The following is a 23,415-nucleotide window of genomic DNA, read 5'->3' as shown; positions in this document are numbered from 1 at the left end:
AGTACAGTCAAGTTACAACAGGACAACTGTTGGCCGTTTGTTGGCTGACTGTCAGCTGACTGTTGGCCGCTTGTCAGCTGACTGTCCACCAACAGTCCACTGACAGATCTTTTGATGAGCTGTTCTTCAATTTTTCTGAATTCGTAAACAATGAATATGTGGTGTAAATGGAACAGACCGTTGGATACAAAATATAGTGAACAATGTTAGTCCATATTTATCTTTTGTTTTTCATTATTTTATTTATTTCTTCTCTTTCATCAAACATAAATAATAATTCAGCAGTGCGCTGCTATAGAATTCTACTGAAGACACTTGTACCCTGATGCCCGTTTTTTGAAAGACCCAAATTTAAGCCAAATATTGAAATTAAAATCTAAAGACTACAATGTAAAAGCATGGGTCCATAATATTATCTGCAAAACTATTCACCATTATTGAAACCCTGATCTTAGTTAAAAAAGAAAAAAACAGCTTTTGGCACCTGACAAATTTATGAAACACACTTGTCACCAGGATTAAATGAATGAAGTGTTGTTAGTACTTCATATTTGACTGAGTGTTTTTTTGCTATTTTACTTTTTGTATTCATATTTTTAAAGAGAGCTATTGTATTTTGGTTAACTATTATTTGTGATCGTAGCTCTTCTTGGTGACTTATTATATGGATCGTAAATTACACAGGGTTTTTGGATCCAAAATTCAAGACTTTTTCCAGACTTTTTTCCAAAACAAGAATTTATTTTTCCAGACTCAAGGTTATCAAATAGGTGATCAAAAGAGACCTTAAAAATCACAGGAACAGAGCTTTTTTTCATGATGCACTGCAAACGTATGGGCAAGATTGAATAACATTTGACCAAAATGAAAAAAATTTCACTTCTAAAAGCACTTGTTGTAGCTTTGAAAACAACTCAAGACTAATTTTTATCATTTTTCCAGACTCTGTATGAACCTTGATTACATCTCAAAAGTCTTAAATTCTGGACATTCCTGCCTGAACAAGGAATGGGAATAAAATGTTAAAATTAGCATGGAGAACATACATATCATGTTTCCGACAACAATTTAATTTTTGATATTTGGTTGTTATACTGATCAAGTATTGTATTTGGCAGGCACAACCAATCCAGTCTCCCTTACTGCTGTTTTTTGTTGTTATGCAATGGTCCTCACACTCCTCACATGATGACACTAAGATTTGCTGGCCAAGGCTATTTATATTCATTATAATTATTTATTTTTGTTTACATTACCCATGTTTTGCATAAAAAAAGGATTTAAGGATTTTGGGTGAGCTGAATGCATTCTCAAACAAAATTAATGTAAAATAACATTATTTATAATTTGGAGAGCCATGAAGCTCTCAGAACGATTGTCTAAACAATAGATGAATGAAACAATTAAAATACCCAGTGGCTTTTCATACGGTACCCCTAAACTGACTTGTACTTGCTATGCACACGGGATTCTTTCTACAGATGTCAATTTTCGGCTGTATTTACTGGTTGGTTTCCTTCTGTTGTCAGCAGTAATGTATTCTATTGTCTTAATAAGCCTCTTAAAATTTCTGCTCAACAAATGTTCATAAAAGAGTAAGTCCTTTAATTTTAAAAGTAAAAAAATTAGAATTTGTTATTATATATTAAAGTTCGAGTGGGACTCAAACCCAAGGCATAGGATCTGAAGTCTACCTAAACCACCAGACCACTGAGGGCTTGCTGCTGATGAAGGGTTTATTTGCAACTGCATAACAACAACCCTAACCCAAAATGAACCAAACCATTTCGATTCCAGTCAGTGCTTAACCCTAATCACTATTCTCAGGGTTTAAACCTGATCAATATTTTCAAAAAAATCCCGTATGAATAGCATACACAAGTCAGTGTACGGGTCCCATATGAATAGCCACTGGGATGAAAATAACAGGGATGTTTTCAAATTATGCTGATGAGAGCTTTATGATGGCTCGACCCAGTATATTGTCCTTTACTACACAGGTATCCCAACAATATTATCATTTACACCCAACTATAGAACTTGGATTGATTTTCTAGTCAGACATTTTTATCTTTTGCCTGGACATGTACAAGTCTTGGCTGGTCGACATACTCATTACCAAAGTACAATACTACATAGAGAGTGACCATGACGGCTGCACCCCAGAACAATACATAAAGAAACTGCACACCATAATCAGCTGCAAACAAAAGGAATAAAGATTCATTAGAGATTTGGAATTGATTGCTACAGTCATTTGGTCAAAAATACAAACCATTATTATTTGCATCTACATGTTCACTATGGGCTTGCAAGCATTAGGCAAGAAGAGGCACTTGTCTCATCTGGATTTACGGTATGCTTTTTCCTAGCGATGGCCTGCCACTAGACCCAACTAGCTGTTTGACTGGGTCTTAAATGTTTGCAAAAAAACTTGAATCATCTGTTCTTGCAGTCTACAATCATGGAAAAAACTCTTCGGACACTTTTGCATTTCTTGGGCATTTTCAAATTCATGCATGCCCAACCCCTCCCCTCACCCCACAAACAATGTTAGACACGTGCATCCAGAATTTTTTACGAGTTTCAACTTTGTATGGGGTGGAGGGAGGGAGAACTGGCCCTCTGGATAGAGATGTAACCAGTGGATAGTGCTATCCAACATATTTGATGAACTACCAGGGTAAAGGGTTGAACATACTTTTTGTAATGGGTAGGCAGTAAAATTATACTGGGCTTTTTGACCCTCTCTCACATTGTGGATAGTTAAATTTGTATAGAGATGCTTTTACAGTGTGGAATACTATGGGGCATTTGAAACCTGTACTGACTTGGAAAAGTCATGAATTTGTTGCCCTTGATTACTAATTATAATGATCTCTGAATGTACAGATTTACTATGAATTTGTGCTTGTTTCAGACTGAAACCTCTGGCTTAATTGGAACTTTCTTAAAACTTGCTCAAAATGCCTGTAAGGTCAATGATCAACCTGACTCTCAACCCTTCAATATATATGTATATTAGTAATAATGCCATCACTTAACTAGTACTCACTTGATGGAATTAAAACACTGATCACAAACATGGAGAATCCTAGTAACAGAATCATTGGAAGCTAAAAGGTAAAGGAAAAAAAAAATCAATGAGGTGCTGACTTGCCAGATGTTTGTATGGTGGGGGGTAGAAACTTGCCCCCCACCATACAAACTTCTGTAAATTTTTGCAACTTTGCAGAGCTTTTTCTTCACTCGTTTAAGACGTGTCACTTTCAAACTTGGCAAGTTCGCTAATTTTAGGGCCCTCTTTACAGCGGTGTCAATGGATTTTGCCTTACTGATGATTAACAAAAGTTGAAAAACCAAGCAAGGGTCTATTAACTTGTTTCTTAGGAACAGCGTTTCTCATCAATGCAAGCATAAGCACAAGTGCGAGGAAATAGAACAAAATTTTAATAACATAAACCTTTTTGTTATATTTTACGAAATTAATTTCAAAAGGAAAATACTCAAGAAAAGTGCAGATGCATGTCTTTTTCTAATTTTTGTTTTTCATTTTGTAAAATCCACAAATGTATGTAAATGAAGTCTGATGAACGTACAACTCTGACTTAAAATATTTCTTGTTTACATGTTTTAGTTTATAACAGGTTAATATTCTGTTTCTGGTGAACTTGACTTCAGGTATTCCTCTTTTAAGTGGTCTATTGCTTAAAATTAATAAAAGATTTTTAACTCCCTTTAAATTAAGAATTGAAAAAAAAATAATAGAAAGGAATGTCAAAACTCAATACAAAACATTTATGATTGCAAAAAAAATATAAATTGCAACACAAAACTGAAAATAAACTTACAGCCATGAACCTCCAATCTCTGTGAGTTTCCAGAGGCGATGGCTTGGATATCCCTTCGTTGGTATCAACAACGTAGTTTCCAAGAAACAAGTCAATTGAGTCCTGAACAATAGAAGACATTTTCAGTATGTAGTGTTCACTCAATAATGCCTACCATGTTTCTAAACACACCCTGGTTATAATTAAATCCTGGTTTTCACTAGAGATGCAAGCATATTTCATGCAGCGCAATAAAAAAAATGTACAAGTGTTGAGTCGAGTGAATAGACAAGCACAGAAGACAAAGTAAAACAAGTAATGTACAAATTACCACAAAGAAAATTAAGGAAAGATTTAGGAATTGCTGCTCTTGCTAATTACAAAGAACAGCTGCCCAGAATATATGTTGGCTGACTGTCAGCTAACTTTTTCCAACAGTTAACAAACTGATCACTGAGCAGTCACCACCAAAAGTGGAATGTAAAAATAATGATGATGAACTGTCACCCAAGAGTCCTCTGATTCTGGCCCACAGAGTTTTTGGGAACTGTTCTTTACAGTACATTGTCCTTATGGATCATGTCTAGGTCACCTTCATGGTGAGCCAGTCCTTAGGAGTGCACTCCCAGGTTGGAGGGTTGGGAGGGGGGGGGGGTACTCCAGATTTCAAGCGGTGGGGATGATCAAAGGATTTTTCTGGGTTTGAAATTTTTGATTCCGGGATTATTTTGGGTAGGATTGGGAAGAATTTTTTTGAGTGGATTGACTTTACAAAGGATTTTTTTGGGTATTAATTCAAACAATCTGAATATTTGCGGTAGTGCCAATGTATCCCCGAAATTAAGGCTCAGAAATTTGGCATGAGATTTTTTGAGGGTTAATTTTTGGTCCAGAGATTTTTTTGGGTTTTAATTTTAGCCCCCATTCGATCATCCCTGTCACCTGAAAACTGGAGTACACCCCTGGGAATGAACTTGAGCTTGTGTCACTAGAAAAAAATGGGCTTAAAACATATCTACTGTTGTCAAAGATGGTAGTTGGAGGGAATCTTTAAAAAGATATTAAACCAGTAAATAAAGCGATCAGATACAGGAATTGAAAAAAAAGGTCTTTAGTGACTTACTTGTCTAAATCCATCAGCAAAGTTGTTCTTGTAATACCGAATTGCAGAGTTAAGACCATCTTTTACTAGTCCAAACGTTGATCGCTTTCCTGTCCTGTTAAAAAAAAAACAACAACAAAATATTATCAGTCGCTACTGGCTTGTTGGGAGACAATAAACTAAAACTGAAGAGATGTTGCCAATCAGCCACAAATGGAATACAACAGACGTAAACTGTGTTCATAATAGCTCAATAATAAAATGTAGGCTTGTCTGTATGTTAAGGTACCTTGTGAAGTCTGTCTTGAGGGCTCCTGTTCCAGCATACTGCACAGAGCAAGCATCAGCATTGTCTGCCCATACTAAAAAAGATGGAATCAATTTACAGGTATCAAAGTGTATGAATATTTTCGAGAATGATGCAGCCACTAACAAGACGCTTAGGAAGGATTGTGGTAATCTCATCCTTTGCTCAATCTTCTATCTTAAATAGAGAGTTTGATAGTCTGATTGCAAGTTGAAAGGCTGAAGAGTCATCCCCACCTTAAATATCTTTATTAGGCCCCCGGTGGCTTATATTTTCAAGCATGTTTGAGGAGAAGGGGACTTCATGTGGGGAAGGGGGGGGGGGGGGGGGTAGGGTGGGGGAAGCACAGAAAAAACCAGTATGGAGTTATGGTACTCTAACGTGATGTCTAGGATTAGAGTGATAGTATACCAATAATATTATATCTTACTTTAAATAAAGGATTCATGGTCACCATATAATAATGACTTGATTGATCAGTCCGATACTGTAACTTGCACTTAATGCTTATTAATCATACCATTCTTGAAGACCTTCTCCATTTCTAAATGATCTTCTATTCTCTCTCCCATAGATAAAACTTCATACTCCTGCAATGAAGCAATAAAATTATTGATACATCAAGAATCAGGGTTCAGAATAATAACATTGTTTTATTTATTATGGAAAACTGAACTTGTTCAACGACTTCTAAAAACCGTTCACTTCTCAGCATATTAAGAGATTTTGTTGGAAAGTGACAACAACAACAACAACAACAACAACAACAAATGGCAGGGGTAAAACCCAATAACACCGTTCCTGTAATAATCATTTAGAGCACCACCATAGCAGACACCAAAGATTCACTCTTTTAATTATTTCATTAAAGGAGATTATTATATTACAACTCTTTACCTTAACATTATGAATTTAGGTGGCTTTGTGAAGAGGGTTCAACTGTACAACTATAGCCTTTTGTGTATGTACCATGCAATTCTGTTTGATGAAGGGGAATGAGTAACCTACATAATCTGGCAGCTTTTGTTGGCTTCCTGTGAGTCACAGCCAACAAATTTCAAGACTTTATGGACAGTCTTTAGGCCAACCTTCTCATTGTTTTGAAGGGGCCAAGTCATGTTTTTACACACTACCACTGACTATTACTTTCTCGTTGTCTGCCATTTTCCTCTTAATTTGTTATACACATTATGAGCTTCAAATGGACATGACTTGTATTCCTTTCTCTAGAGTTTCTACTACAGTATTAGCCTGGAACCAGGCTCCTTGGTGGGAAAAAAACACAAATAATGCATTGAAAGCATTAAAAAATATTGTATGCAAAACAAGCCATGCAGCAGAATGGCTCGCTGATTTTCTTTGACCATGCTCCGCATGTTATTTGCCTTTTCCCCACCAAAGAGCCTGGTCCTGGGTAACTGAAGTATTTGTGGTATTAAACAACATTACATACCCACAACTGCTGCTGAGTAAAGGCACATTATGAAGGAAATTTTATTCTCTTATTACTCGACCTAACTATAGCAGAACTGTTAATAGCTCTGGCCATATTTTGCCATACCTGACACTGGGCCTGGAGACTTCTCCTTGCCAGTAAGCCTTGAACCACATTTGTTCTGATGAGAAACAAGTTATAATAAATTAAGTATTATTACAGATGGTTATTAGAAACAATTACTGCTACGGCAAGTATGCCATTGATTAACTTGATTGATGGGGTGCATTAGGAAAAAAGTCCTAACACCTGATAAAATGTTAGTCTCTCTTTCAATCTTGTTCCCAGTGTTCTCTGCTACTCATCTCGTTCAGTAGGGACAAGTAGGAGAGAACCCTGGTAACAAGGTTGTATCTCCTATGGAATTGCATTGTACTTGTCAGACAAAAGAAGAATTAAAGATCGCACCAAGAGCTTTTTAGGGCCTTACTCTATGTACCCCTTTAATTTTCTTTTACTTGATCCATATCCAGACTTTTTTACAACAACAATAATAAAAGAATGTTCCATTATCCACAGGCTCTACTTCTTCAACTTAAAAACAATAACAAAAACAATTTTCTGAGAGGGACATATTCCATTGGTCATCATCATCCTATTTTGCCATAATTCCTAAAGAATATTATGGACCATGTTTTGAATACAATACTTCTTCTAATAGTTACCTGTCCAGAGAATCTATGCAGTTTGTTCTGAAAACTCCTTTCTGTTCTGATTCAATCTGATTATCTTTTTCTCTTAAACTAAAATACCTGTAAACACAATAACAAAAGAGACAACAATGGTGACATTTATGTGCTGGAATTAGCACCCAGTTCCAAATAAGCACCTGCCTTCCAATAACTATTAGTGCACCCCCCTACAGGCAATCCTTCAGGGTTTTTTTGGTCACAGAACATGAAGAAAAATTTGTCAATAAAATTCATGATTCATGGAAAAAAAAAATCCCACTTTGATCACCTGTAACAACAACGTGAGCTTAGCTGTAAACAGGTGTTTTGGGTTAAGGCCCTTAAAAACAGCTCTAACAGAAATACCGCTGTATGTCCCTCTATAAAGCAATTTCTTTCTTGCACTACATGAAGTCAGCTTACAGTATATGTACAGTGTTTTTGTTACAAATAGTTATGGTGAGTCCTCGGACTCATCTTGTGAAAAATCATGAGTCCCAGTCTGGTACCAATGAGTCCTAGTTAACCCTTTAAGCCCCAATATCCACATACAAATTCTCCAAACTGATATCTATACATTTCCTTAAAGAATGAGTTGAGAGAATTTGATAAAAGATCAAAGTATTTACTCTTAGGTGATCATTTAATTAATTCTCATAACCTAATCTCATGACGATGTATGGATATCGTTAGGAGAAAATTGCTGTTGGTCACTATTGGGACAGTTAATTTGACGACAGACTCCAAAACTCTGCATTACAGTGTACTGGGAAAATTAAAATATAGTCCTTTAAAAATTTTAAAGCCCCACAAAGATTTATTTCTATACAAATACACATGTTAATGTGTATATATCGATCTTTGCATCCTATGGGGTGCATGCAATGAATTATTTTGCGTCTTTGGGGATGTTTATGCATCAGGGACACAGGACCCGGAGGTAACAAAATCACTGTATAATATTAGATGATGCTAAAGTTTACACTGGCAGTATACATGTATGAAATACTTACCCAAATTTATCTTGGTCTGCTTTTAATTTATCAGTTAAAATGGATAGTCTCTCCCATCTCATTTTACTGCACTCTTTATGGAAATCAAATGGTTCATATCTAATAAACAACACATTAAAAATAATCAAGGTAAGTAGTTTGAGAGCTGTGGTTTGTAACAGTAATCTTCCCAATAAACCCTCATTAACTGAGGTCTACACTACCCTTATTCTCAAGTAAAAACCTCTTAAGACTGATGCCCAGAAAGGAGGACCCTCTGCGAGGAGGAAAATTCTCTCCTAAGTAAGCTCTTGTGAGAAGTTGATCCTGTTTGCAGGGTTCAAAAAACGTTTTGTCCTGTACTCTAGCCAAGCAAATTTTGTACTGGCCAAGGGTAACTTTTTGAGATCACTTGCAGAATAGGCAAGGGTCCACGGAAGTCATCTTGAAACATCATCATTAACTAAGTCAAGGAAACATTGACAATGGGCAAGCAAAATGTCAGAGTTGTTTGTCAAAACAACAAGCTAGAATTTAACCAAAGCGAGGGGCCCTTGGCAAAGCAATAAAACCAATGGCCCTTACGTACCTTTTAGACTTATTATTGCTCTTGTTCTACTTAAACTCTCTATATAATAAAGGCATTCTCAACAACACAACCTTAAGTTTGTTTCTGAATGAATTGCCCATTGTTTTTTAAAATGAGATTACCATATATAATTGGGCTATTTTGAAAAAATAGCTCATATTTCAGTGGTCTGAGCGTACGTATCTTTGTGGCTTTGTGCAGGGTTTTCACTAAGAATTCTAGTAGCAGGAGAAAGGTGTAACATTGCAGGAAAAGAGGTCTTGAAAGAGGTTTCAAGTCTGAACAAATGTTTACAGTTTCATCTTTATGTTCCCTAACAATCCTCAAAATTTGAACCCAGGTCGTACCGCTAGTTTTTAGGGAAAAAGTCCTTAAAGGTCTGGTTACCAGTCCCCTTTTTGGATGCTAAGTCACTATATTTCACTTTATACTACGCAATTAAAGGCTTTTAGAAGGTAAAATGATAATTTACATCAATTGCAGTGATAAACAGTTCAGTAGAGGCCTTAAGTTGCTAAAACTATTCCAGTTGGGAAACTTTGATAGTTTCCATCTGAAAACTATAGTAAGCCACCTTAATTTTTGCACCACATGTCTGAAGGAAAGACAAAGAAAAGTGCATCTATAGCACGAGGATTGACTCAGCTGTGTGCAGCATTTCCGATTTTCATTCATGTAAAGCAAGTAATACACAAAATACCAGTCTATATTTAGGATGAAAAGGGTAGATTCTTGGTACAATTAGATTGAAATATTCAAAATAGTTCATGTGTGTTAAATTGCCCATGTTTATACGTACAGTCAACTCCACCGCGACTAGCACTGTGTCAGTAGTCTCAAAGTGGTGTTGTGTCTGCCTTATGAAGAGACAAAATAATTGCAAAGACCAACTTTATGTGTTCACTTTATTTTAGAGAGGAAAGTGCATGTCTTACAGAGGTGTGCCTTAAAACAGAGTTGACTGTAAATTCTTTTATTACCTTAAGAAATTGTCAGTGTATCCTGCCATCCTAACAGTTTCTGTATATCTATCTCCCAAAATCTTCTCTGGCCCTTTTTGATCAATCTATTAAAGAGGCAAAAAGTAATACATAATATGAAATAAGTATAATAAATACAAGTAAGTATCTACCACAACTGCAAGGACTCCGTAGTGGTGCTACATTAATTTTGTGGAAAGTGGTTTTAAGCTTAATGGACATTTCTCAATATTACATTATTGCGTAAACTTTCTCTAACTGGGAGCATTTTTCACACTGGGTATGATATTTAAGATTTAGGCCAAATTAGGCAGCAGATCTTTATCATATGCAGGGCAATAGAGCCAATCAGTGAATTTCAATTTTAACTAGCTGAATCAATATTATTTTTCTTTTGTTCATTATTGTGGCAAGATTATCTCTACCTATAGGAGAAACAACAAGGGAAAGAGGCAAAGAAGAAAAGAAGGAAGTTATCAAACAAAAAAAGAGAAAAAAAACCTATTATGCTATTACAAAGTAATAAGGAAAGAAGAAGGAAACGCATATCCTAGAACGCGCATCATATGGTTGGATCACTTGCCCTGTGATCACAAATTAAACTGTCAGTGGCAATTTTGATGACCTAACAGCAGTGAAACTTGATGAGAACTGCTAATTTTTGGTCACAGGTTGAAATGGTTCTCATATTATTATACTTGGTGCTTATTCAGGGCTGTCAATAAGGGCTGGTAGCTGGCCAAAACTGCCTGCTAGTTAGCCCTCTTTAGCAGGCTACTTTCATCTCCTTCTACCATAACTGCTAACAAAAAATAAGCACCATTGAATAAAATTGTAAAGCATCCGTTTCCCAGTTTTGAATGACACTGAACACATATTCTAACAGGTTTAGATCTGTGAAACATTCTAACCGTACGATGTCTAAGAACGATCGTGTCTGTGGTGGAAAATACCTCTTGAAAACCTCTGGAAACGCCATTTCTGAGACTCTAATTTTCAAAATGTCCCCAGAAGCCTCGGCCCTCAAGAATTTGTGCCTTTGGTGCGAGTTCCAAAGCCACGGACTATTCACTATCAGCCTGCTGCTTAAAAACTTTTCTGACAGCCCTGCTTATGTATGGCCAAATTTCAGCCTGGAAAGTCGCTGACTGTGTATTGCTGGTCTTTGATCATGCAATAGTGTTGGTCAGCTGTACAGGACTATTGATTTAGCAGTACCATGGCTGCCATAGTTTGTATTCAGACATTCCAGTAGGGGAGACAAAAACCAAAAACAGTTAATTATTTAAGTACTTTTCAAAATTGCAGAAGTTAAAAACTTACCAAGTTTATTAATACATGCTCTCCATAATAAACCCTCTCTTTGTCTAGGTGGAGACAAAATCCTACTCTCTGAAAAATGCAAAAACCGTAAATAAATAAAATGTTTCAAAAAAGTTGGTTTTTAATGGACCCTTAATTTGCATGAAATGGCCACATGGGACATGCACAGAAACAACAAACTGGATGGCAAACGATGCAGTAGGGCAAGAAAACAAAGAGTTTAAAACATCATTCAAAAACTAATATCCTTTCACTTCAAGATTCCACCGCATTGTTTGCCAAGGTGTTTTTCGTACCACCTCGCCATTCAGTAAAAAGGGCCTACAGTTATAGTATTAACTTCCATAATGTGAATTACATCAGAAGGAGTTGATTTTTGCATTGAACCACATAAAAAAATAAAGAGAATGATGAAACCCAACATGTCATTTTATCATAAAAGTATGGTTGGTTCCATCAGCAGCTACAATGTGCGCAGGCAGTCAAGATGGATCTTCATGGTTCGTAGTCCCACCAACCACCCCCCACCCCCTCCGCCCTGTTAACAGACAACTCTTTTGGCCCATTTAATTAATCCTTTATCGACTAAGCTTGGTTGGTCCAGATGGCTGGACATGTATTCCCTTGTTCTTCTTTATGGGCCTTGACTTCCTCTCTGTCCATAAAATTACATAAAAAAGGACTTGACTTATATCCAAGCCATCTGGACCTACTGTAACAAGCTCGGTCAAGGATGCATAAAACATGTACTTTTTGGTATTGTTCTAGAAATGTCAGTGGCAAATGAGAGGACATGATAAAGGTGACATGATGTACTCACATGATCGGCTCCAGAGTTTAGAACAGGAGTAGGTTTGTATTTGAGATTTGGTCTCTGTGACCAGAACAATGGAATGGAACCTCTTGTCTGCAATTTAACAAAAAAAACGTTACCACAAAAACAAAAAACAACTTTCAAATGCTCAGTAATTTTAAGAGTAAAGTGTGTGTATTTTTTGCAATATTGCAGTAACAGGAAAATCATAGTAAAGGAACACATCCTTGGCAGCAGATCAAGTGGAAGAGTCCAGCTGTTCAGACCCTGAACTACACTCATCAGATCGGTATAAAATCACGAGGTACTTTGAGAAAAAAGTTATTACTTTAATTTGTGAAGGAAAGTATTTGTAGCAACAAAGTATATCCAGCGGTAAAGAAACATGAAAATAATAACTCTAAGGGAAGTTTTAATGTTATGCGCAAGTCTGGACTGCCTTGTCATTTTCACTAATTTTTGTCTTATTTTTCAGTTGTTAGATATCATAATTTGTTTCTCGAAGATATTAGCTATATAGTGTAGCTACTCTAAAATTTGAGTTGAAATAAAGGTTATGTATGTATTTATGTATGTATCCCCGGACAGATGGACCAAAATATGTGAAGAAGCATACCTGCACAAAGGAGCATACTCCAGACTCAAACTGTACAATCTGCTCTGTTTCCACATTGTTAGCTGCATTTCCTTCAGTATCCACTCCTCTTATATAATAACGAGTACCTTAGCATGATAGAGAGGAACATGATCTTACTAAAATATTAGAGGCAAACTATACAGGAACCTATCAAACACAAACCATGATGTTTACACCTTTCTTTAACTTTATCTTTAAATAAACCAGATTTTTGACATACCTGCCCGAAAACAACTCCTTCTTGAAATAAGGATAAAATCAAAAGTACTTTGTTTTATAATACAGGATGTTATTGAAACAACTTCACAAAGTCAAGGAAAACACTTAAAGTCAGTAATGATGCAGTTTAATTTATGTTACTTGTGAAAGGATAATAATAAAGTCTGTCTTAAGGACCTTTACAATGTTGTTTTTATACATACATGTACTTACACTGTACTGCACGTGTAATTCTTGCTACCATGATTATTTGTTCATTCTTTTGTTTGCTGATACAGTGCAAGCTGTCCAGACACTCTCGTAAGCCAACAGCTCCACTTACGGCCACCTTCATGAAACCCTATTTCAACTCCCATACAAACTCTGTATTGTTACATTTACGTAAGTGGACAATTCCCGTAGGCGGCTGCAGACACTTTTGTGGTTTATGAGTTAGGTTTTAGCTTTGTTTGTAAGCTCCCATAAGTGGACTGAAATAAAATCTCATTCGCCTCTGAATCTTGTATTTGACATATCAACTTCATATTGCTGTTCTGTCATCACAGTGAATATATATTATCAGTTTTAGTGTTTAGTACATTTACATGTCCGGTTACACTTCAAAACACAACTTGAATTTTATGCTTGTGACTGAACTACAACATTGTCCGAACAACAGAATAGCCAAACACTGAAAAACAGTTTTTTTGCATTTCCAACGTTTATTTGTAGTTTGGCAAGCTACCATAAGCGGCCAATTAACCTTTACATGTCTAGTGGCCACTTATATAATGAGAACCATTCCTGTAAGCAGCCAGCTGCAGTAACGGATACATCGAGGGTGTTCATTCATGAAAGCTTCCACTGTATATAACAAAAAGCAGTAGCAATGTCTCACCTTACAAGAAACACTGCCATCTGTAACATGCTTTACGTTAACAGAGACAAGCACAATGACCATCCTTTTTGGATGATTTTAGGTATGATTGGCCTTCACAAATCAAGCAAAACCAGTGAAACCTTTGTCAAGATTCATGACATTTTGCATTAAAACCAAACCACTCTCTGCAATGTTTTGGTACTCTTAAGCCTTTCAGGAGTACAAGTCATTTACCCTATTATTGGTAACAGCTAACTTAAGACAGGAAACACATATGTAAAACACGTAAATTAAACAATATTAAGGAAAATTTACTGATGGAACAATAACTTTAATTTCTGGGCTGTTGGACATGCAATGAAATGCTGATTTTTAAGGATACATCCATGCATCACTGGAAGTATAAACCTGTGAAGCTGATGAAACAAGAAATCAAAAATAAATTAATTTAATGTTTAAGCTACCTTAGACAAAAACCAAAATTAAAGTAAAGAAAAAAGAAAAAAAAAATGAAAATGTTGCCTAGATCTGCCTCCACTAGATCCGTGCACTTAAATTCAAACCTCCTCAGTGTGGTGACTGTGTTGAATGAAATTCAGGTTAAAATGGTTTCAACTTAGTTTGATTCTCAATTTCCTTTTTCTTCTAACCCTTGTCATTGATAATATCTCTCAAAGAAAAATGGAATCAAACTAGGGTGCAAAAAATTTTACCTGAATTTCATTTTGAAAGATAGATATATACTCTGACAATGACTTACTAAGTTGAAAATGTTTCAATGCTTTTGTCTTATTTAATTCACTTTTACCTTCTGAGTATTTTTTAACTACAAACATGGCTAATAATGACAGCCTTTACCTCTGGTTGCACCACAAGTGGTCTCAAAAGATGACCATTCCAAACAAATCTAGGATCAGCCTATGAAAGAGTCAAAATTCACTTTATTGATGAAATAGTCTTGTCAATGAATGTTAGTATGTGCAAAATTGACACAGAACCAGACCATGATTGAAAAATTTGTTTGAATTTGAGGGAAACGGGCTTAATTTCAACTAAAACACAGAAAAGCTAAACATTCAATTTTATCTGAGTGGGATTTGGTGACCCGTTCAGGAGAGTGGGAGATTTGTGCTGTACCTGGGAGATTCCTGGATAATCGGGGAGAGTTGGCATATATGTTGTCACATAACCGTTTAATAATAATTTATGATGTTGGCATGTGTTCGTACCACATGATGAAACTGATGAAAATGGTTAGCACACTACAGTATCATACAAACTCTAATATGACAGTCTATTTTGTTTTGGATGGTGCAATAACTAAGCGACATGGTACAAACACGCAAAAAAAAAACCAACACCACAAGACAATAGTTAACCAAAAATAGTCTCTGCATCACCAAGAACACCACCTCTTTCAATGAACTTAATAAAGCAGTTACATAGTACATACCCTTTCAAACAAAGGCATCTGAAGAAAATCTGGACTAGTATGGGAAAGTCGCTGCAGTGTATGTGTTAGATCATATGTACAGGAGAAGTAGAAACTGTCAGTTTGAAGAACTGATCGCACCATTGACAAATACACATTGTTGTTCCGTTGCTGTTTCAAGAAGAAATAACAACATTCATTATCAAAACTGAATCATTGGATAATACAATTCTAGAGCTCTGATTCACTTAGCCATCATGGTATACAAGCCATTATACCATGCTCTCCTATTATGGTAACTGTACGCGTCTGCTCAAAATAAAAAACAAGATGAAATTTGATTGATATTACAAAATTCGGGAAGAATTCTCGATATTTTGTGGGCATTTTTAATAAAACGATTATTCCACTCGTGCTTGTTGGGTATGAGATGATTATAGCCAACTCGGCACTATGCACCTCGTTGGCTTAACCTACCATTTCATATCCAACGTGCACTCTTGGAATAATATTGTTAATTATTATCAGATCAGGTCAAATTACAGACAAAGAAATCATAGATACACCTAACTGTACTTCAGGCCTATCTTTTCATTCAAAATTGTGTCATGGAAAACCTCACACATTATTTTATGAGAAAAAACCTTAATGAATTTATTGGGTGCCTGGATTAAGTCCACAAATGACTTCTGATAAATATCTAGATTTTCATTCCATTATTAAACCTTGTATATACCTTTGAATGACAGGGGCTGTGTGATATTGGATCAGAAGTAACATTAGCCCTTACTCCACACACCCCTTCATAACATTTCATTTTTCAATTTTTCTCTGCACTGTGACACATAATAAATAAATTATATGAAATACTAACAAAAATTTTCAGGGTTTTATTATTGTGAATTATGTCATTATGGTTCTCAACATTTTGCCCTTCAGGTGCACAGTTAAGCCAGTTTTCTTCATAATTTTTTGAATACCAGTTCCTTTTATTGTGTTCAAATGACATTGTTCACAAAGTTAAGATCAATATACTACCAACAACACCAAACATAAGGCTGTTGACAAAACCTGGATCAGACCAGATTGGATCAGCTCTGTAACCCATCTCTGAACTTTTGTCATTTAATGAGCTACATGGGCTGATCTGGTCTGATCCAATCCAGGTGTTGCTGATGCCTCAAACAGACACGTTCAATTAGCAAACCTGGCTTTCTGTCAAATGTAAAGTTGCTCTTGGAAATGCCAACACATCTGTTCCTTTTACTTTCCATATTTCATGTCCCTTGATGTGACCCACAAGGCTCTTCTTGGTTATAACAACCAAGTATGGTCCTAGAATGTTACAACATGGTTTTAGTTAACTAAACATACACATGTAAAGATAATTTATTTATTTATTACAGCCAACTATGGTACACATGGTAAGAATACATAAATAGAAATATTACTGTGAAGATTCTTGAAAATAGTGCAAAGCTGAACGCTAATTTCATGTTATAACTTTGTAGCACGGGAAGTATTTACCAGATGTTCGTCACACAAGTTGTGTTGTGTACAAATCAGACACAAGACAGTATGTTCTCGGTTTGATTTTCATTAAACAGCTCACGTCGTAGGGTTTTTGTAAGCACATCACATGCAACAAAGCCATACCATGTACACTGTAAATTGAGCTTGACAATGTTGTATATATAAAAGAAATCAAGGGCGGATTTAGGGGTGGGCCACGGGGGCTGTGGCCACCCCTTTTTCTTTGAAATTTTGTATTACTGGTATTGTTATAAAATTCTCAGAAAAATAAAAGGTATCTATATAGCTGTCAAGTGGGCAAGTGTTCCAGCCACCCCTTTCTGAATTTTCTGGATCTGCCCCTGGAAATAATAATAAAAGAATTTCCACTATAGTTCAGAATCAACAAACATGTACATGTACATTGTACACCTGTAATACTATCTTTTTCTGTGCTTATCATGATGTGTAATATTCAACATGGTGGCTCAAAACAAATTTTAGAGTTAAATGTTCATAGCTGTTATTGGTGTTGAATGGTGTATAATAAGAAGCAGTGTACTACTGATGTGGTCCTTAAAAACACAGCAACTGTTCAGGAACCTATAATCACGTAATAATAAGAGATTTTGTTGTTTTCCTTGTAACCTAATTCTCTTCATTTCACTGATCCTTTAGAAGTAAAATGACCAAAGAAAGCAGTCTAATATTAAGTGAAGATAAACAAAAACACCTAAGGTGGCTTTCTTTCAGTCAATGTCTTTGTGGTGCTAAACAAAGGGCATAATTATTATTAATACCTGCTAACAAATTAATAATTCCTAGTATTCCAAAGATGTCTCTACTTTCAGCTGATGGTGGAATCTGACCTTCATTGTCTACAAATAAAGTTCAAAATAGAAATCTTTTTACAGTTGAATCTCCATCAAGTGGCACCCCTCTTAATTTAAAGTAACCAGTATTTAAAGTCCCAAAATTGTTGTATTAAAGAATGGGAACTTAAACCTCTATTAAAAAGCGGGGGTCACAGTTTAGCCGTTCTGGATGAGAGTGTTCCCACTACTGTCACCTCTATCAGGGTGCAAAGAAAGTTATTTTTACAGCTTGCCATTCGGGCAAGCTGAAGCTAACATTTACTAGCCCAAACATCATTTCAACTAGCCCCCAAAATTTTTGATTTAGCAGTTCTTCTGTAAGTTTAATTCCTCAAACTACATTGTACTTGACCGTCGGGCAAGTGAAGAACAGAATTTACTAGCCCGATAGCAAAATCCGCTAACCCCGGGCTATCGGACACTACTTTCTTTGCACGCTGCCTCTATTAAGCGGTCACCAAGTGTTTGATATACTTAACCCTTTAAACCCTAAGATCAAAATTTGAATTCTCATTTGTTGTCCCTATTCGCTTCCTACAGAAGGAGGGGGGAGAAGTTGATAAAATATCAAGCAAATTCATCATGTGTGATCAATTCTGTAATTCTCATGACCACTCTGTTTTACAAAGCATTGATATTACAAGGAGAAATTTGATGCTGATCACTCTTAGGGCTCAAAGGGTTAACAGGTTGTTTGGCTTTATTTCAAAAATGAGGGTACACAGAAAGTCAGTTTTACAGCTTCAACAATTTTTTTGATCAGCATTGGTTACAGTTCTGAATTTGAATTCCCCCAAAAAACTTCACTTGCCCATCGGGCAAGTTTATAACAGAATTCACTAGTCCGATAGCAAAATCCACTGGCCCAGGGCTATTCGACACTACTTTCTTTGCAAGCTGAGAATATCATGAAGGAAAATACAGACCAACATAAAAGGTGACAACCAATTGTGGACTGGTAATGCTGCCCCCATCACACGTTTGTTTCAAAACAGTGATGTTTCTGCTTTAAAAATTATGTTTATTTATGATGAACCTCTATTGAGCAGCCAACCTCCATTAAGAAGCCACTTGCCGACACCCTGAGGGTGGCTGCTTAATTGAGGTTTGTGATACAGGTTATCTGTTGACTGTTTCTTCTTGAGCTACAAAAGTTACTAAGTCCCAAAAAGAACTTCCATTACTTTTAAACTGGCATTTTGACAACCTGAATGTAAGGTTTTCAGAGCCCAACCGGAGTGGCATTCTTCCTACAGTATAAGCAGGGCTCGAAATTGATTTTTTGGATAACTGACCATTTGGGTTAGTGGGCATAAGTTTTACTAAACAAATGATAAAGTTAATTATCCAAGAATCAGTTCTTGAAATAACAACATTTCAACTATTGAAAGTAGTGCTAATAAATGGGGCAAACTTATGTATGGATGGATTGGTTCAAATTACATGATGATCTGCAAAATGAAATAATATACTAGACGATTTAATGCATCTTTACATTTTCCTTTCAATTACGTTACGAGAGGGTGGGAAATTCACCATAGACACTGCAACTTGTTGTTTGTTTAGACTCATCAAACTGCAGCCAGGTGAATGCCTTTTTCGATTCTTGGTGGAAAGTTCTTTCTTTCTTCATACGCCCTCTGCGCGGGAGCCTTCTGTAGTGTTTGAAACTGTATTTTTTAGTCGTTATTCTCCATCTTCCTTTTACTCTTCACATATTTTGGGCGGCGACCTTTTTCTGAAAAACCTATCAAGCATCTCTGTATCTAACCTATATAACAAATTGGGTTGAACGATGCAAACAAGCCACTTGCAAAAGATATGTTAAGCTTCAGGCTGTGTCCAGATCTCCCCATCCAACAAAAGCCTGGTTACCTTGATTTCTGTGAAATGTGCGTTTTCCCTGTTGTTCGACTATACTGTAAGCATATCTTTTAGAACAATAAATTGAACGAAATAGAACACAGTGTTATGCACAAAAAGAAACTGGTGTAAGATTTTCAATGACAGAGATTTTTACTAACCGTGTCAGGATAGTAACGCTCATTTTTAGTGACCAAACGTAAGAAACTACTAACCATTGGTTAACGGGTTACCGTTAATTTTGAGCCCTGACTAAGTCTTTTGCTTTTACATGTAAACTTAAGCGTATATAACACAAAACAGCTTTAATTTAGCAATCTCCAAGTGATGAATTTTCATTCCTAAAAAAGAAGGACTCAGGTGTAGCCCCTTTTTTACATGAACACTGAGTCAGATTTCTATGGAGTCATCTTCACTTTGTTCAGATGACTCTTGATATACCCTCATGTTCATTTGCATGTCACTAAGGACATAAGTCTCTATCTCATTGTATCCCTGTGGTAACCAGTGGAGTTGACCGAAGGCAATCTTGTCCAAAGTTGTGTATTCCCTGAACCCTATAAAATGCATATTTATTGTCACCTAAAGCAAGAAGAAATAAGCGTGGGGAGGCATTCACTGTGTTGCCATCTGGAGCAAAAGCTTCAAAACAGATCTTTGGGCAAGATAATGTTGGCTGAATGGACTGCAAAGTATCTTTTATACATACAAAGACAACCATAATAGTCAAAAGAAGCAGGACATAATTTCTAAATTCGCTATTCACACAATCTCCTGCACAGTATATCATTCCCTTCCCTTACCAACCCCTATACCAATAATTATCAGATCTAAGCCAGTGGCATTTATAATAAAATCCTTCTGAAATTGTAATTGCAGCTTTTCAAAGGAAAAAAAATAGACTGTTAGCCTTCAGCACCAAAAAAATCTTCCCAGAATTAAAAAATACAACAAATAATTGCCCTTGCAGGGATTTTGCCCAGAAGGCAAAATCCCGAGGAGGAAATCTAGTAACTCGGGTGTATATTAAGGAAAGTACTTACAGTTGAAATATACAGTCAGTATGCCAGAAAAACTCTTGATTTGCTTGAACAGGGGCCGCAAGGAATTTGTAGGTAATGATGACGTTTCTATTGTTTGCACCCGCAAGTATGAAATGGTTAGGATGATGTAAAGACAGAAAATCCCGAAGGGACCGCTTTATAGGTAGATTTTGTGACATTTATTGTGCAGTCATACTTTGATACTCTTTTGTGTTACGTGCTATCAGTGACATTCTGTGGAGCAGTTGTTTTGAAAGTTATGGACCAAAAGACACTCATTAACGGCAGATGAAGTTATAAGGTGTGTATAACTGTGTATATATAAACACTTGGAGAGTTTGCCAGACACGAGTTCACAAATCTTTGATTGGAAACCTTGCCAGACACTCTTTCTCTCTCTTTGACCAGAATAAGACTTAGCCCCAAACAAGCTAGCCTCCCCTGCAGACATTCTTAGGCGTGCGTCACGTGTTCCTTCCCCACGAACGTCTGCTGAACTGAAAGATAAATTCCTTTCCCATTGTTTGCAAATATTGGCTGGAGATCACATGCAGATTATCAGAGATCCAGTCAGCGCTGTTGAGGTCAAAGTGTTGACAAGCCAAACACATACGTACAAGCTCTACAGAGTGTGATAGGTGACAAAAGATTTTTGTTCCTGATGAGAATAAATTATAGGAGATAACTGTTGGCTTTTTGTATATTTATCTCTGTAACAGCTGGATTAGGTGTCATTTGCTCATAAATTTGTTCTTTGAGTGATGTAACAGTGGGGTTACCTTGTAAGACTGAACAAAAGGCAGATTTTTTTTCACATGCTATCGTTTTTTAGTAAAGCCGACTTCCTTTCAGCAAATTTAACCTCTGAGGTAATTTTTGTCAACGAGATTCTGAGGGTAGCCATTAGTACGAACGTTTGTGAGTTAACCAAGTAGTTTGTTCTAAAACTGTAAGGTCTTCATTTTTCATGAGACCTTTCTGATCTTTTCTGGAGCTATAAAGTCAAGCGCAAAATTTCTCAAGGTCCAAAGTGCACTTCCTAGATCTGGAAGTCTGCTGTGATTGGTCTACGTCTTTTTGCCGCTCAAGTCAGCAGACGTTCGTGGGGAAGGAACGTCTGACGCACGCCTGAGAATGCCTGCGGGAGAGGCTACAAACAAGCAGATGAGTGAATAACGGCTAGCTTATCACTAGCAGAACGATAGACAGTTACAGAAATTCGCTGACAATTAACTTCTGTGCTGACTTATTCCCTGCTCACAGATGTCCTTCTGTTCTAAGGCTTACTTTCCGGCAAGTAAAATGAACTGAATGTAAAAAGTGAAAGAGAAATAGCAAAAAATTCGACTTCTAATTAAATCTTTTCTTATGGTTTAGAATAAACTATTCTCGAAACTGAGAATGTTTTGATCAAAGCTGTGTACATCATACTGAAACTGTGCATGGAACCATGTGTTTCCTGTATTTATCTCACCTATTGTATGGAATATGTGTGAAAATCTTCATTATGAATTGGTATATTTCAAAGAGCTATACAATCAGCAAGAATACTATTGACCGACAATATACAGAGTGGGGGCAGCTGTAGTGTCAACTACAGTTGACTACCGATAACTCGAACCTTCAAGGGAAATCGAAAAAAGGTTGGAGTTATTGGGGGTTTGAAGAAAATAACCGAGAGTAAGGTAAAAAACAGTGTTTACTGCACAGTGAACATTTTAATCACATTTAATTGTAGAAATGTCAAGTGAAAATTAAAAGATACTTTTAGATTATAAATCAGAACGTAACTTAACAAAACATAGCCTATAGAGCATGCGTTTTACTGTTTTGAGAAGAAAAGCTGCTTCACGTTAGCCTGAGACAATCAACATTAGCCTCCACTAGTAAACTATACTCCTACAACAAGTCAATAGGAAATCCAAAATTCAATGTTTCGGACCCCAGTAGACGGCTTTCTTCCCGACTTTTTAAGGGCTCCAAAAGATGGTTCGAGTTATTGAGGGTAAAAATATATGGAAAATGACCTGAAGGGAAACGAAAATTGGTTCGAGTTAGCGGGAGTTCGAGTTATCGAGGGTTCGAATTACCGAGGGTAAAATTACAGTGAATGCATGACGGAAATCCAGGGGAAACCGATTTGGGTTCGAGTTAGCGCGAGGTTCGAGTTAACGAGGGTTCGAGTTATCGGGAGTCGACTGTATTACTAGTTTAAAAGCGATAAGCTTAATTGAGATAATGACGCATTCATCTTCTTTTTTTTGGATAGACACAAATAATTTTAGACCAATCTACGTTACTAAACAGCTGACTAAACGGTGATTCATTATGTAAATAGACTGTAAATTGAGCCTCGACGCACGAAAAAGGTGACCAAAGCCGAATTTTTAGAATCCATTGGAAAATGAAAATAAAATGAAAGTTTTAAAGACTTTGAATCAAAATTTTGCCAGTAGTACAGAACAAAAATGATTTGAGATCGTCTCACCAACCTGCTAGGATTAATTCTTGTGTCACCCGGTCTATCTCGAGAATCTTGTCTCCCACAGAATGCTGGTCTCGCGGCTCTATATAAAACTTGTCTGGTGCGATATGCCTAGAGAAATCATTGAATAAACAAATTTAAAGAAAAATAAGCCCCATACAATTCTGAAAGTTAAACTGTTTTCCGAAAGAACGGGTGGTTAGATTGAATCGCATACGTACAGCTTCAAAGCTCTATAAACCGCGTTATCCGCCATTTTGTCAATCTAACTGAGTCTTCAAGCTTCAACACAGCGGTTTTACAGAAAATATATGCGTAACGCGCGCTGAGAAAAGGTTCCGCTGAACAAGAGTAACGTGGTTTCTTTAAACGAGGCTGCGATGTCAG

General features: G+C 36.5%; 1 protein-coding gene across 2 annotated transcripts; it reads right to left on the bottom strand.

The window, feature by feature from the left end:
- Window positions 1–255: 255 nt before the first annotated feature.
- On the bottom strand, window positions 256–23,310 carry LOC140928437 (phosphatidylinositol-3-phosphatase SAC1-like). Of its 2 annotated transcripts, XM_073378188.1 has the most exons (21): window positions 23,250–23,310; window positions 23,036–23,139; window positions 17,563–17,640; window positions 16,458–16,585; window positions 15,272–15,421; window positions 14,677–14,736; window positions 14,201–14,234; window positions 12,961–13,041; window positions 12,720–12,826; window positions 12,110–12,196; window positions 11,290–11,358; window positions 9,967–10,052; window positions 8,419–8,517; window positions 7,400–7,486; window positions 6,801–6,855; window positions 5,760–5,829; window positions 5,222–5,294; window positions 4,954–5,047; window positions 3,852–3,953; window positions 3,056–3,116; window positions 256–2,200 (listed from the first exon to the last, which is right to left on the bottom strand). In XM_073378188.1, exons 1-21 carry the CDS (start codon window positions 23,282–23,284, stop codon window positions 2,058–2,060), a joined length of 1,803 nt encoding a protein of 600 aa, XP_073234289.1. In that variant the 5' UTR covers window positions 23,285–23,310; the 3' UTR covers window positions 256–2,057. The 2 variants fall into 2 exon arrangements, with proteins under 2 accessions (XP_073234289.1, XP_073234290.1); XM_073378189.1 differs by lacking the exon at window positions 14,677–14,736.
- Window positions 23,311–23,415: the final 105 nt, after the last annotated feature.

The sequence above is a fragment of the Porites lutea genome, chromosome 2, assembly GCF_958299795.1.
Source record: "Porites lutea chromosome 2, jaPorLute2.1, whole genome shotgun sequence".
Classification (NCBI taxonomy): domain Eukaryota; kingdom Metazoa; phylum Cnidaria; class Anthozoa; order Scleractinia; family Poritidae; genus Porites; species Porites lutea.
Note: the sequence above shows the minus strand (reverse complement) of the source record. Positions and strands in the feature narration are given on the sequence as shown.